Source organism: Martes martes (assembly GCF_963455335.1).
Source record: "Martes martes genome assembly, chromosome: 8".
In the NCBI taxonomy this organism is placed as follows: domain Eukaryota; kingdom Metazoa; phylum Chordata; class Mammalia; order Carnivora; family Mustelidae; genus Martes; species Martes martes.
The window spans coordinates 130,755,004-130,769,938 of record NC_137895.1 but is presented as its reverse complement, the minus strand read 5'-3'; the positions used below and the strand labels follow the sequence as shown (position 1 = coordinate 130,769,938).

General features: G+C 47.8%; 1 protein-coding gene across 1 annotated transcript in view; it reads right to left on the bottom strand.

Moving 5' to 3' along the window:
* Window positions 1–366: 366 nt before the first annotated feature.
* LOC308347975 (uncharacterized protein) overlaps window positions 367–14,935 on the bottom strand; it is a 47,347-nt gene continuing 32,778 nt past the window's right edge. The window contains exons 3-5 of the mRNA XM_080811820.1: window positions 6,174–6,288; window positions 5,859–5,990; window positions 367–1,056 (exon numbers count right to left, since the gene is read on the bottom strand). Of these exons, the coding sequence (XP_080667946.1) occupies window positions 1,015–1,056; window positions 5,859–5,990; window positions 6,174–6,288 (289 nt within the window). The 3' untranslated portion in view covers window positions 367–1,014. The remainder of the gene's footprint in view (window positions 1,057–5,858; window positions 5,991–6,173; window positions 6,289–14,935) is intronic.

Genomic DNA, 14,935 nt, shown 5'->3' with positions numbered 1-14,935 from the left:
AAAATGCAAATTTAAGCAACAATAGAATGCCTTCTTTACCTATTAATTTTAAAATTGCTTTAATGATTACACCTTCTGTAAATAGTTTTTGGGGAAATGGATGTTAGTCTACATTTCTGGGAGAAGTGTACGTTGTGTATTGCTAAAAAAAAAAAGGGAAATTGGAAACAGCATGAGTACGTAACAATAAGGAATTCAGTGGATTACAGGATGTAACTTGAACAAAATAACAGTAAAAGCATGAAAATATTTGCTATAGAAAAATATTTAACGGCATGGGATAATGGGCATGACGGATAATAATTGTGTCATCATAGAAAAAACACAAAAATCTACAGAAATATATACTGGTTTTTTTTTTTTTTTAAAGGCAAGTATTTACAATGAAAACAGTTGATTGCATTTGTGGATCGGCAGTGAATTCTTTCTTTTGGAAACAGAAAATAATGGACCCCACCAGCACCAGTGTTCTTGTGTTCGTTGGGAATAACTCCTCATACAATAAGCAAAGATCTCTTCGGGCAATTTGTGTCAACAGGGAGATAAAATATATCACCTAACAGAAGATCATAACATGCGTTGAACCCTGGGGTCAAGTTATGGCTGCATGGCCGTAATAAAAAGTTCCCAAAAGAGACTGAAGGTTTAGGCTTGGATTTAGTTATAGAAACACGCTGTTGGGGGTTGAGTAGGGGTGCTAGGATAGAGACAGGCAGGAGGGCGTGACGGGGCTGGGAGGGGCTGGTGGCTGGGGCAGCCGTAGAGATAAGGCAGAGCTGATTCTCTCCACTCCCAGCAAGAGAAGGACAAACTCTGAAGATCTCAAGAAGACCAGTGACCTCTGGTCGCAGGGCATTCTTCTAGCAGATTCTGTCTTGTTCCCCATTAGCTGCATCAGAAGGACGTGTTCCCAGGCAGCCGGGCTATAACTCTTAAGAGGTGTTTCGGTGCTGCCGAACCAAGAGTTCAGACAGCACTAGTGTTTCTGCCACAGGATCCAGAACGTGGCTGAGTTCATGTGGTCTGGGCTGCCCTGGAGAAGCTGTCCCGGGATATCTAAGAGCAGAGAAAGTACTTTGCATGTTCAAATTTTTACTTGTCCAGAGCCTGGAAGCAGGACTGCATTTCCGACAGCTTTGACAGGTTATCTATCTATCCCCTCCCCTCCGTGAGAGATCTCCTGCCTTCCTCCCCTCCCAAAGCTCCCTCACCCCACCGTACAGTAAATCCAACCTACACTCTAACACTCGGGACATTTCTTCAGAGCCGACAGACTCAGTCTCCATATGAGAATCTGCTCTGACGTTTGCCTGATTAAGCAGCTACTTAACCTAACTGATGGCTCAGTTCTTCTGAATGGCTAAACTGGGAGTGTGAATGTGGAAACCAGACACGCACCCATCAGTCCTCGAAGTCAAGCGAGGCCGCCTTAGTCTACACAAGCTGCCCCAGCAGAATCCCATAGACTCGTGGCTTGTAGACAACACTGACTTCTCACGTATCAGGAGGCTGGAAGTCCAAGTTTAAGGCGACTCCGTGAGAGCCTACCTTCCGGTTCATAGAGGGCATAGCGGAAGGGCGAAGGGGGCTCTCTGGGGTCTCTTTCATGAGGACACTAATCCCACTCATGAAGGCTCTACCCTTAAGGCCGCACCGCTAAGTACCATCACTTTGGGGAGTGGGATTTCAACATACGTGTTTTGAGGCCAAATTAACATTCAGACCATAGTGGGCAGTGTCTACCACAGCTCCGAGTGACAACAAGCGGAAAAAAGTCCCTCGGAGCAAATGCCAGACATACAAATACAGCTTCATTCTTTCCCATGAGGTGCCATGCTTCTCCAAGTGGCCAGGAATCTGAAGTAAAAAATTGTAAAAGTGAAAGATTTTTCAGTAAAAAATCCGAAGTAAAAAATTCCTGGGTGCTGGAGGCACATGGAAGTATAAAAGGCTCAGGGTCCGAAGGAACCTGAGGGATGATTTTTGCCACCTCCCTCCGAGAGTTAGCATCCCCTTTCTGATCTCCCTAGCGCCACCACGCAGCCCTGTCACCAGGGGTCCCCGCCGACACCGCGCTCACTCCCTTTCAAGGTGGCCAGTCCACGGGGCAGCTCTGAAGGCTACAGAGGGCGGCCTTCCTCACCCTCTACTTCAAGGGCTGCCTTCACGGAAGACCAAAAGGTAGAAAATCGACTTTCCACCTATGCTGTGGATTATAACGATGCAGTTTCCGAGAGAGGAAAAACTACGGAAACGCTTTCAGAAGTGAGAATGCGAAGGAAGGAAGAGCCCCTAGAAACCCTCGGTGGACTCGTGGACTGTTGGGAGGCAGATGCTCTCACGCCTGAAAGAAAATGAGAAGAGGTCGTGAGAACCGGGCATCGGCTGTAGGATGTCAAACCCCAACCGTGTTCTAAGCAGGTCGCATCGCTATTCTCAACAGCCGCTCCTCCAGATGGGAAGGCCCATTAAAAAATAGATTCGTACAAAGGCCGTTCTCAGATTTTTCCTCTCAAACAGTAGACACATTATGGTTTTTAAATGTTAACATGATGAATGCACTATTAGAGGGAGGTATGTATGTCACTGCCTCCCAGGGACTGCTCCCACGTCTTTCTAAAAATAAACGCAGATAGACAGATTACCTATCCACATTACACTTCTCATAGGTGCTGAGGGAAACACAAGCCATACAGAAAGCCGCCTTTCTGCCCCAAAAGGAGCCAACCATCCTCTGCTGAGGGCAACGGGATTTGGTTCTTGCTTCCTCTGTGAGCTGCTTCTCGGGGGCTTTTGATCTAACGGTCCACGAGATCGTTTCTGCACTTCTGACTTCAAAACAAAACTACTTAAGGGCCAAGTAACCTCTGGCAGTGAACTCTCTCACTTCATTTCTAGAGCTCACTGCTCAGCTTCCTCCTTCCTCAGAAGGAGGCCAACAAGGCTAAGCCCCGGGTTCCCTTCGTCTGTGTCTTCCAGATCCAAAAGCAGCTAAAAGAAAAGTCACTTCTTTACTCAAAGGAAAAGGCTCAGAGGTTCCTCTGAGTTTAAACTAGTGAAAGACATTCACTGGCACTCGCATTCTTGTTACAGCCCACGTACACCATAAATGAATTTCTTCTAATCCAATATTTGGTGGTAAAATCATTTATCCAGCCCCAGCAGGGGCAAGAAAGTCTTCGGGGCTGGAAAGTTGTTTACTATTAACTTGGGGATGCCATTATTAAATTTGCCAACTTGGCCTTAGTGTTTGTATGCAAATAGCCCTTCAATTACATTTTTCTTTTCTTTTTCCCCTTTGGCAACTTCGCAAGCTCTTTAAGGACACAAGGCCGGGCTCTCAAGCGTCTGTGTGCCCAGGGGAAGCACACTGCTTCCCACAGAGTGGACCGTCAGTAAATATTTGTCCAGTGGGCACATTCTTGAGAAACGGAGACTTCACACAACGCACAGTATTTGGGGTACAAACTGCAATTATAGGTGACCCTTGAACCACATGGCATTGAACCTCATGGGTCCATTTGTATGCGGGTTTTTTCCAGTAACGACAGCATCGTACCATAAATGTATCTGCACTTCTTTACGATTTTCTTAATAACATGTTCTTTTCTCTAGCTCATTTGATGGTAAGAATACAGGATATGATACATACATATCATATGTGTGTCGATCGACTGCATATGTTACATGTGGATTTTCAACTGTGCGGGGGGGGGTTAGGACCCCAACACCCCCCCCCCTTCCCTGGTATAACAACACAGTGTCAGTTTTCCTGTCTGATGAAATATGTATTAGCAAATTCCTCCTGGGTAAAGAGACACATACAAGGCTACAGTCCTGCCAAGATGCACAAGTCTTGAAGATCCCAAATTGTTTGGCCTTCATTAAACACACACACACACACACACACACACACACAAAGACACACGGGGATCAAATGAGAAGAAAATGCAGATTTTCCCATCCTTCTGTAGAAAAGCCACTGCAACTCTCACATCAATAGACTCCAGTTGTTCAGTCCACATTGTCATGTGATGACGTATCAAACCAAACATACATTTGAAGAGAAAATGCCCATGGCTTCATTAGTAGAGCAAAGGAGTCCTGAAAACCCAGACATCGTTGATGCTGGGAGACAGGAACTTCCCGGGGTAGCCTTTGTGAATGCCCGGCCTCGCCCACAGGCAGGACACGCTTAAGTGACAAGGACCGTCGTGCCATTTATCCTGGAGATGGGATGTACGCAAACCCCTTTCAGAGTCAGAGCAGAACGAGGTCACGGAATCACTGCCGGGAAGAATCAATGAAAGACGGGGTCTCCGAGTAGGTAGGAACAGGGGACACGTGTTTGAGAAGGAAGAATCGCAAACGGTGGCTGCAGGGAGCCGCTCAGCGCCCCGCGGCAGGGACTGAGACGCACTTCAGGGAAGGTCGGCGGCGCGGACGAGTGAGCCAACGCGGACAGGGATTCACGGCTTCCTTGCATGAAGGAAGCATCCCAGGGCTCGAACGTGCTCCCCAAAAACCATGGGTAAAGAAAACTGGAGGAAACTGTAACGTGGGGGAGGGGAGGAGATGAAGTCAAGGGGAGGGTGAGAAGCCTGGGATTCCAAATACAGCTTGGGCGCGAGCAGCGGCGCTCTGAGTGGAAGCATAAGAGATTTGTTGAACTATAAAGTTGCTGGTAAACATATTTCTGCTTCTTCAAAGTACGTTGACTTCACTTCCTTTTGAACTTGCCAGTCGTCCATAGTTCACGTGCAGTGTTTGGTGAGGGACATCTGCACAGTCGTGAACTCCAGCAACCGGACCGGATCGGAGCTCCTCCACTGACGTGCCCTAGAGCTCTTAGGGACTGTCTTTCACGGTCCCGAAGACAAAGAGAGTCAAAGGTCTTGACGGGACTATAAAATGCTTGAAAGGGGTTATTCTACCTGTTTGGTGAAACTTTACCATTTCATTGAACAATGAGGTTCTTGCATGTTCTTCTCATTTAATCTCAAAGATACCTGCTTCTGTATGAACGGCAGGCTAATTCCTGAAGACGGAGTCTTTGCTGTTCGCATCATCAACGGATCACTCGGTGTATAACACATGGTCTGAATGTTTGTGTTGCCCCCAAATTCATATGCGGAAACCCTAACCCCCAAAGACAGTGGTCTAGGAAGTGGAGGGCTTAAGGCGGGAGGGTAGAACCTTCACAAACGGGAGTAGCGCCTTATGAAAGAGGCTCCAGAGGGCGCCCAGCTCCTTCCGCCTTGTGAGGTCACAGCCAGGAGGCACTGGCTCTGAGCCGGCACCCCGATCGTGCACTTCCGGCTTCCAGAACTGTGAGAAATGGCTTTCCATCGTGTATAAGCTACTCGGACTGTGGTCTTTCGTTATAGGAGCCCAAACAGAGGACAAGAGCGAGTGCTCGTCCGTACTGTTTTATTCCATTTGGTGACTGTGCTCCTTCCCATCTCACAAGCGAACTGGGAAAAGATGAAGGGTTTGCATGCCCAGGACAGAGAGGAGGAAACACTTTCTCGAATTCACGGCAAGTATAGGAAAGAAGGAAGGTTAAACGATGTGCACACAGAGATGAGAAAGAACGAGAAAGGTAGAATGAACCAAAAGCTGTAGGTGACCAACCCCGGAAGGTTAGGGACCTCCCAGACCTGCACCTGCCTCTCCCTGGCCTAAACGCTCCCGCGGTTCTCTACTGCCTCACCTCTCCGTGGAGGAGCACCCCACTTCATCCCCTGGCCCGGGCTCTCCAGCATACTGGACCCCGAATCACAAGGCCCCTCCCTGCTGGGTGGAAATGCTCTCCCGGGCCTCTCTCCTCTGTCCTTCTGGCTGAAAAGTCCCCTCACCACTTGCCACTTGGTAAGCTCGTGTGTCTCCTCCATCTCTCCGCTCTCACGCTGGTGCCTGATGAAGGCGCGCCGGCCCCCCCGGACAACCTCAGGCTCTCTTTCTGAGGCGCGACTCAAGTTCTGTAGGGTCTGAAGTGGACACGGAATGGGAGGGGAGAATACAAATTGGAAGAGAGAATTAGGTGGCTGAAAGTTCATTGAGAATGAGAAAAACAAGCGTCATAAAGTGTAGATCGGCAACAGCTGACAAATACCACAAATATTACAATTTTTACGAATATCGCAGATTTTGTAATAGTCTTCCCTACGTACCTCTGTAGTACTTTTCCTCCACTTTCTATCTGTGTACTCTTTGGCCACTTCTTCATAAGGCATTTTAAGACCTTCTGTTTTTTGATACGGAGACGAGAAGGATCCATTCTCTTTCCTGCAACACAGCTGAATGGTAATTTGGTGTATCGTATACATTGTTTGAACACATTTCGCTCAGCTTCACAGCTCACTATTGGAAATGTTATGTAAAATTTTAAGATCGCTGTCAAGTCTAGGGAAACCTCTCTCAAATGTTTTCATAATCAAATCCTCTGCTTATATTGTGACAGACATGTCTGATAACCTAAGGAACATTCCACAGACCGGCTGCTGGCTCCATACTTCTAAATCACATTTCTCCACCATTCCACACAGAGTTCTGGTGCCAGGAGTGAGGAGACGTGTTTAAATTGTGATATAACCTCAGATCACGAAGCTGTCTGGTGAGTCACAGCACGGAGTGACAAAAGCATTTCTGGAGGCCCTTCTGGCATGAGCAGCTTCACTATAAACCACATAAAAATATCTCACTAAACCCAAACAAAAGGTATCCCAAACTCAACCTCCCCTTTGCCAGTTACAAAAACTCCCTTGGCGGCTTCCATACCACTTAATACAAAGAGAAATATGACAGGGAGAATATCAGAGTAGAAGAGTAATTTGGGCTGGTTCTTTTAAAATAGATTATTTCGGGGGGCACCTGGGTGGCTCTGTTGGTTGAACAACGGACTCTTGACTTCCACCCACGGTCATGAGATCGAGCCCTGAGTCGGGCTCTGTGCTCGGCGGAGTCTGCTTGTCTCTCTTGCTCTGCTCTTCCCCCTGCTCGTGTGCTGCTCTCTCTCTCTCTCAAATAAATAAATAAAATCTTCAAAATTGATTACTTCGGTGAATTTTATAAAAACATACAACTATATGAATACATCGTTAGAGGCTCCAAAGGGGCCCATGCAAATGTTCACCCTTTCAAGCTTCGGCTCCTCTAGCTTCAAGACTAAGTATGCTTCTGGTTCCTTCCCTGGTGCTGGGCAACACTTCTGTTGTGGTGCAATCCTTTTATAATTATAATCAGTTACTCGTCCACCTGTTCCTCACTGAGTTGTGATGCCCGCAGGAACCGTATCTGTTCGTATTGGGATCTCCGGTGTCTACAATACCTGGAGCATCATAATTAAGCAGTAAAAAGTGGTTGAACGAGCAAGTGAATGAATGAATGAATGAATGAATGAATGAATGAGTGCATTCCTAACTGAAGGGTTAGGAGAGTTGGTAAAGGTGTGGGGTAGGAAGAAGCCCCTTCTGACCACCAGGGGGTGCTGTTGGGTGCCGTTGGGCGGTAGGTAGGTTGGGTGGGGGAGAGGTGGGTAGGGACACAGTATGTAATTGGCAGTTTTTTTGAATGATGCTTGAAATCAAGTTTTCGTAGCCCAGAAGATACAAAAAGGGCAAGATGGGCCTTGTACAGTCAAGCAAAGTGAGTCAAGAAATAGAAGTTGAAAAAGAAAAGCCATCTCTGCTCCGGAGAATCACCGAATTGGCAAACCACCTCCATTTCCAACTTTTCTATGACCTGAGCCTTTGATGACAGCTAACATTGGGAGTATTCTGGAAACACCACGCCCAGGTCTGCTCCTTATATTTATAGAGCTTTTAGCACAAAGGCATTTTCATCAAAGCACTTAAAGAGCTGGGCACACCCTGTCACACACAGGAGCTCCATGAAAAGAATTGCAACTTCATAGTGGCCCCGAGGCCTGAGCTGGCAAGCAGGAATGCTTTGGAATCCACTCCCTGGCCACAGGCGAGCCGCCCAGTTTGAAACTGGTGGGAAGAACGACGACGTCAGGTGGGGCCAGACAAATCCCTGCTGAGGGGCCCTGACCTGCATTTCTGGAAGGAAACCCAGACTTGATGTGCAGGGATTGTGAGTGCCAGGCATGTTAGCAGACTCCTGACATACTTTACCTCATTTAATTCCAACATTATCCCCATTGTGCAAATGAAGAAACTGAGGCCAAGAGAGGCAATATAACTGGCCTCCAGGCAATGATCCAAATTCAAGTTTAAATCTGACTTTCTCAACAGCCCTGTACTTTTTTTGAGGTCGTCCTAAGACATGATCTAAATGTATAAAAAGAGAGGCAAAATTTAAGGTCAAAGGGGCCTACCATGTTTCTGGGTCAACTTGTATTACTTGATTTTGAGAACATGACAGCCTTGGCATATAATCCAAACGGGCCCAAAAGAAGAGCGCCATCAAAGCCTGCATTTTACTCAACACCCCTGGAGTCCCCATGAATCCTGTTCAGGGTGTGGAGAATGATACATGTCATCTTTTGTCATGGCACCCACGGCAAGAAGGGCTATGGTTGCCTTGGTGACATTTTTGCCCCTGGCTTGAGACCCCTACTGAGAAGCCAAGGCAAAGCACTTCCAATAGGCCAACCCAACAGGATAGTACCAATTCCCCTACTTACAAGTGTCTGGAACACAGAAAGCCTTCTTAGACCTGGCAACTCTGAGAAAAGTCATTATGCCTCCTTTCTTGGTCACCTTCTCTGGAAAACAGGGCTTCCATGGTACCACAATGAGCATTCTCCAAAATCATTTGGAGTTCCCAAGAAAATTTGACTTTTCATGAAGACCTCAGATATTTTCCTCAAATAAACTCTGCTGAAATTCCTCCTTTTAGAAGAAGTACAGATTTAAGTCCCAGCTCTGCCTATTAGCTGTCTGAACTGAGCAAGTAACTTCCTCATCTGTAAAGTGAAGGTAATATTGCTTACCTCATAGATTTTTATGCAAATGAGAAACAAAGGACAAAGTAAGCCTATCCCCTCCATCAGATGATTATAATGACAAGTATAATAATAAAGGTATTTAATATCTGTTTTTGCTACCGTGGAAAACATTCTCCTCCCCTGGGCTAGGTCCGCAGGTCTGAATCAATCTGCATGTCCCATTTGGCACCTAATGGGTACTGACTCTGTCCCAAGAATTTGCAATGCCACCAAGGACATATAGGAACAGGTTAAAGGTAAGACCAGTCTATGGAAGGAAAAGGATTTGAAAAGGAGGAGACCAGGTAAATAAAATAGAAAGAAAGTCTCATCAGTGAGGCGAGACTTAAGCTAGGCTTCTAGAGTAGTCCTTACAGGATTAACTGACCCAGCTTAGAGAAGAAGGGCGACGTCGGGGACAGGGAAATGACAGGTCTGAGGAGCTCTTTCTTGGGATGGGACTTCTAATTCAGACTGAAACAGCCACACCAGGTATCCATAAAGTGTTAACTACTACTGATTTGCAGTGTTTATTGATTTCCATGGTGTCCATACGCCCTCCCACCGTAGTTGTTTCAAGCCCCTGCTAAGACTGAAGGCAGAATTGGGAAGAGATGCTAAGTGGCCGCCATTACATAGCATTTCCGTCACACAAATTCAGTCAGTGCCAACAACCTCAAAAGCGTAGATAACAGGTTAACAGAGTAAATTAGGAAGTGATGACTTTTGAATGTTCATTACCTTGCTCTTATAATTTAATGTAAGTTTTTTTTTTAATTTTTTCCAGGTCTATCGACATAGAACATCATACAAGTTTGACGTACCATGCGATGATTTAATATACAATATATTACAGAATGTTTACCACAATGAAGTCAGAGAACACCTCCACTCACCCCCCCACACACAAAATGAACATTTTGTTATGGCTTTGGTAAGAACATTTAAGATTTGTTCTCTCAGCTATTTTCAGTATACAATATGGTACAGTTTATTACAGTCAATGTGCTATACATTCGATCCTCAAAACTTCCTCCTCCTATGACTGGAAGTTTGTCACCTTTGACTGATACCGTATCTTCCCCCACGCCCCAGCCTCTGCAACCACCATTCTGTTCTGTTTCTATGAGCTCAGTGTTTTTAGATTCCACATGTAAGTGAGATCATGCAGCATTTGTCATTCTCTGTGTGACTTAGCCTAACGTCCTCAAGGTCCATCCATGCTGTCGCAAATGGCAGGCTTTTCCTTTTTCTCGTGGCCGAGTATATACATGGACATTATTTAATTTTTAACCATGGCTGTATTTGACAACCACCTTGCAAAATTCTTGGCAATTTAAGAATGGGCTCTGATGATTTAAGAGGTTGGCTCTGGCTCTCCACTGAGGCCATCGAAATAATCCAGGGTAAATACTCATAGCTTGCACCTCGGACTGTTAGTTGGGAGGATGGTCCACAGGGGTTGGATTTGGGAAATATTATGAAAGTAGAGATGAGAGAATTTGCTAGGAGACAGCAAATGGGACGGGAGGGAAAGGGAGAAACCAAAGGTGCCTTGTCGGGTTTTATTTATCTTGCTTCCTGCCTCCCCACAAAGCCAAGGGTGGTGAACCATGAAACTTCTTCTGTCCTTCTTCTATGCCATAGCCGCCTCCTTTCCAACGTCAGCCCCGGCTCTACATACTGGGAGAATTCTGAGGTCTAGGGTTTTCAGTCCTTCTCTTTCATATAAAGGAGAGAACTTAACAAAATTCCTGCTTTCCCCTAAGCCAGACATCTAAAACCATAATTTTCTTTGTGCAAAATAGTATCCCTGTTTTATCTAAATATACAGAGAGGGTGGGGAGAGGTGGAGAGGGAGAAAGAGGGAGGAAAAAGAAAGAGGAGGGGAAGGAGGGGTGGAGGAGGGGAAGGTGGCCTGGGAGGACCGTGGGAGCGAATGGGTTCCAAGCCCTAGGTGGGCCCTTTCATGTGACCTATATTCTCACACATAATTTAAATCTTTTACCATAAAAATTTGTTAATATTTTAATGATAAAATCTAAAGAAAAAAAGGAGGAAAACCATAAATTAAAAATACGTTGATTAAATTCAGCTTAAAAAGAGAGACAGAAAGCTCTCTGGAGGGCAAGAGGCTCTGTCAGGGACAGGTGGGTCAGGAGTGTCACTGAGCCGCATGGTTCGGGACGCGGAGCCCAAAGACCAGCCTTCCACTCCGGAAATCTGTCAGGCTGCAGGAACCTGGAGAAACCCAGCAGCCCTCTGTGCTTCAGAGGAGAGATGGCTCATATGTAAATCACACCTCCCATTGCCATGTTGTGACGGGGACCCGACGAGGGGACGAAAATCCAACATGTAGAAGTCTCTGGAAAAGGACTGCGCACTTGCCACACGTGAACCTTTGCTGGTAAATAGCAAATACAAACGTCATCTCTTTTCTTTCTTTCTTTTTTTTTTTTTTTTTAAGATTTTATTTATTTATTTATTTGTCAGAGAGAGAGAGAGAGAGAGAGCGAGTGCACAAGCAGGCAGAGTGGCAGGCAGAGGCGGAGAGAGAAGCAGGTTCCCTCAGAGCAAGGAGCCCGATGCGGGACTCGATCCCAGGACCCTGGGATCATGACCTGAGCCGAAGGCAGCGGCTTAACCCACTAAGTCACCCAGGCGCCCCTATTTATTTTATTTTAAAGGAAAATATCAATAATACTCTTCACATAAAAGGGGTAGGGTCAGATGGGTCATAGGACGGGCCGGAACTCTCCGAAGGCATCTGCTGTCTCCACGGAAGTGTGTGGCCAATGCGATCCTTGTCATTCTGACTCAGCTGCCTCTTCGGCACCTGCCAGCCTGCCCTGAGAATAACGAGGCGGCCTTGGCTGTGATGGAAACGGGAAAGAGAAGCCGAAGTGACTCCCCTTGAGCCTGCAGAGAACCTGGGTCTGCTTCCTCTCTCTTTGACCAGCCTCCTCTTTGGAGCTCGCCACTCAGAGAGGTGGAGGGCAGCGGGGTGGGGATGGGGTCCTGACCCTCCGGACAGAGCACTTAAATGGTCGGGGCACCTGGAACACTTTGCTGGAGCCAGTGGCGTGTCCTTCAGGCCAGGCGCTCGGACACTGTCCAGCCGAGGGGCCACCGGCCCTCAGACGAGACATCTCTATTGACCACCTCGAGGGCTCCTGAATCGATCAATAAGAACATTCCTTCTCTGCCTCTGGCTAAAAGCTAACGAGACGAGCTGGTGCATATGTGATCACTAGAACTTAATTATATATCACATTGATTTTTAATTAGAACTCTGGTGAGGGCCTCATCTATTTAAAAAAAAAAAAAAGGATTCCAACTGGTAAATGGGTCTTGCCCGGGCCGTGGGATAATTTGAAATGCCCTTCTCCTTCTGACCTTTAACCCTTTTGATCAGGAGGAAACTCCCCATACAAACCTCACCATGAGGAGAGAGGCTTTAAGCCAGCTAGCATTTGTCCAAAATCTGTGTTCAAGTTCTGTACTCCAGCGAGTAAGACAGACACCAGGAGAGACAGCGGTGACGAGCTTCTGTGTTGTTCTTTATAATTAATCCCAATTAACACTGGAAAAGTTCCCATTGGCTCTGATCTCTGGTCTAATCTCTTGGAGAGGTAGGTCCAAAGACATGGTCTGGCTCTGAAATCAGATCTGGCACCGAAGCTTGCCTCATTTGACCCTTGTTTTCCAGCAGAGCTGGGTTGCTTCGAAGCTCCCCAGGCCCCTTCGCTCAGCATCTCAAGGCTACAAGACAAGTGCTTTGCAAGCTGGAGAGAAACTATGGATCCAAGGGCCAAAACTTTGCGCTTAGAAACAGCCCGATGGCTGGTATTCCTCGCCCAGAGGGCATCATAGACATTAAGAACCTCTAGGTTTCTCATCCAGGTTGCCCTGAGTCCTAACAGAGACACACAAGCCACTGGTCACCCATGGCAGCTAGGGAGGAAGAGAAGGCTCGCCGGATGTCAGCAGCCGCAGAACTGCTGGGCGAGGTGCCCCCAGCCACACGGTGTGACCAGAGCCCCCCAGCGGAAGCCCGACACATCGCCATTGTCGCAGTAAGAATAGCTCTACCTACACCCCAGACACTGGGCAGCTGTCTTTACGTGGTCTCATTCACCCACAGCTCAGAGCCCTTGAAGCTCCCTTCATTTTAGGGCCAAGAAAACCACAGCTCGGGGAGTGTGACAAGCCCAAGGTCACACAGGCCTGGAGCTGCCACACCCGCCTTCCCACGGCTCTGCAGGGCGGCCAGCGACGCCCCCCACCTCCCGCACAGCTGCAGGAGTCCCGCCTGCCACGGGGAGGACGAAGCAGCCGTTTCCCCCTCACTGTCCTGCTGCTCAGCCATCCTGTGAGTCAAACTCAGTCACGCTGCGCCACTTGCCTCCCGGGGACCCTCACCACAGGACTTGCACAAAATTACCCTGCCCCCCAAGCATTTGCTCGTGCCAGCTCTCTCTTCTCCACTCATTCATTCAATCTCCCATGTGTTGATGGAGCTCCTCCTCCATGCCAGGCCACAGGGTAGGCCACAGGCCAGGGATCTCCGAGGGACAAACAAGACAGACCGTCGTCCTCAGCCTGATCAGGGAGAGAGGTGGACAGACGATTAGAGACGGTATAAGCAGGGCTAAGATGGAGAAAAGCAAAGCCAGATACTAAAGATGATTTTTCTTCTTTTAAAAGAGAAAGAGAGAATCTTAGCAGGGCCCACGCCTAGCTCAAAGCCCGACATAGGACTTGATCTCATGACCCTGAGATCATTACCTGAGCAGAAATCAGGAGTCAGACCCTCAGTGACTGAGCCACCCAGGCGCCCCAAGAGGGATCTTCTGAATCAGCCTTCGTACAAATGCTGTCCATCCCTTGTGGCCATCTCCCATTTTCCACTTCCCATTCTCTCCGTGCTCCCCGCCCAGTGCCAGACGGGTTTCCTATCTCATGCAAGGCTCTTAGCACCACAGACAGACTCAGTTCCAGACAATAGGAAACATCCTACAATTCCAAATCCTTCAAAGCACACAGGCTCCTGCTGTATACCCAGGAAATGAAAGGGGAACTTTAACTGAGTATAATGAACACACCTTCTCCAGACCAAATCCTAGTCTAAGAATCCTACTACAGAGCGTCCCCTAAGGGAATCCCCCTATCTGGCCTGAGAACCACAGCTCCTAAAAGGGGGTTCCTTAGGATTTGGACTGACCTACTTCTCAGCGAGATGATGAACGAGGCCACTTCCCCGAAATCTGAGTGCCGGGCAATGGGGGTGGCTGTCAACTGGGTAATGGCCGCCCAGAAAGTCCCCATCCCAATCTCTGGAACACGTGAATGTTGGCCGACGTGGCAAAGACTTTGCCAGTGCGATCCAGATACGGTTCTTAAAACAGAGGAGGTACTCTGGGTGAGCTGGTGGTCCCCAACTGTGAGCACAAGTGTTAAAAGAGGGAGGCAGAGGGAGATTTCAGACAGAAGGGGAGAAGGCGACGTGACACAGAGGCAGAGATTTGAGCAATGTGACCCCAAGTTAAGGATCTCCAGGAACCCCAAGAAACTGGAGGGGACAAGGTACGGATCACCCTCTAGGCCTTCCGGAGGGAGCACAGCCCTGCCAACACCTTAATTTAGGCCAGTCTAAGCTGATTTGGGCTCCTGGTCTCCAGAACCAGGAGAGGATAGAGTGTGACAGCTTGTTACAGCAGACATAGCTCATGAACACAGAAGGCTCGAGGGCAGCACCCTGAGCTCATGCCAGAGGCCTAGTGCTCCCCAACAGCTTCCTCTGTACCCTCCAGGGCTCCTTCTTCTTACACTGGAGATCTGCCTCCAGCCACTGCACGGCACAGCTCACCATTTTGCACGAGGCTGTGGGTTGCAGCTCACGCTTTGCTTCCTTCCTTTCTTCCCCATATTTCCCGGGGCCTTTGAAACAGAGCTTCTGAATTATTTCAGTTTACTTAGAGA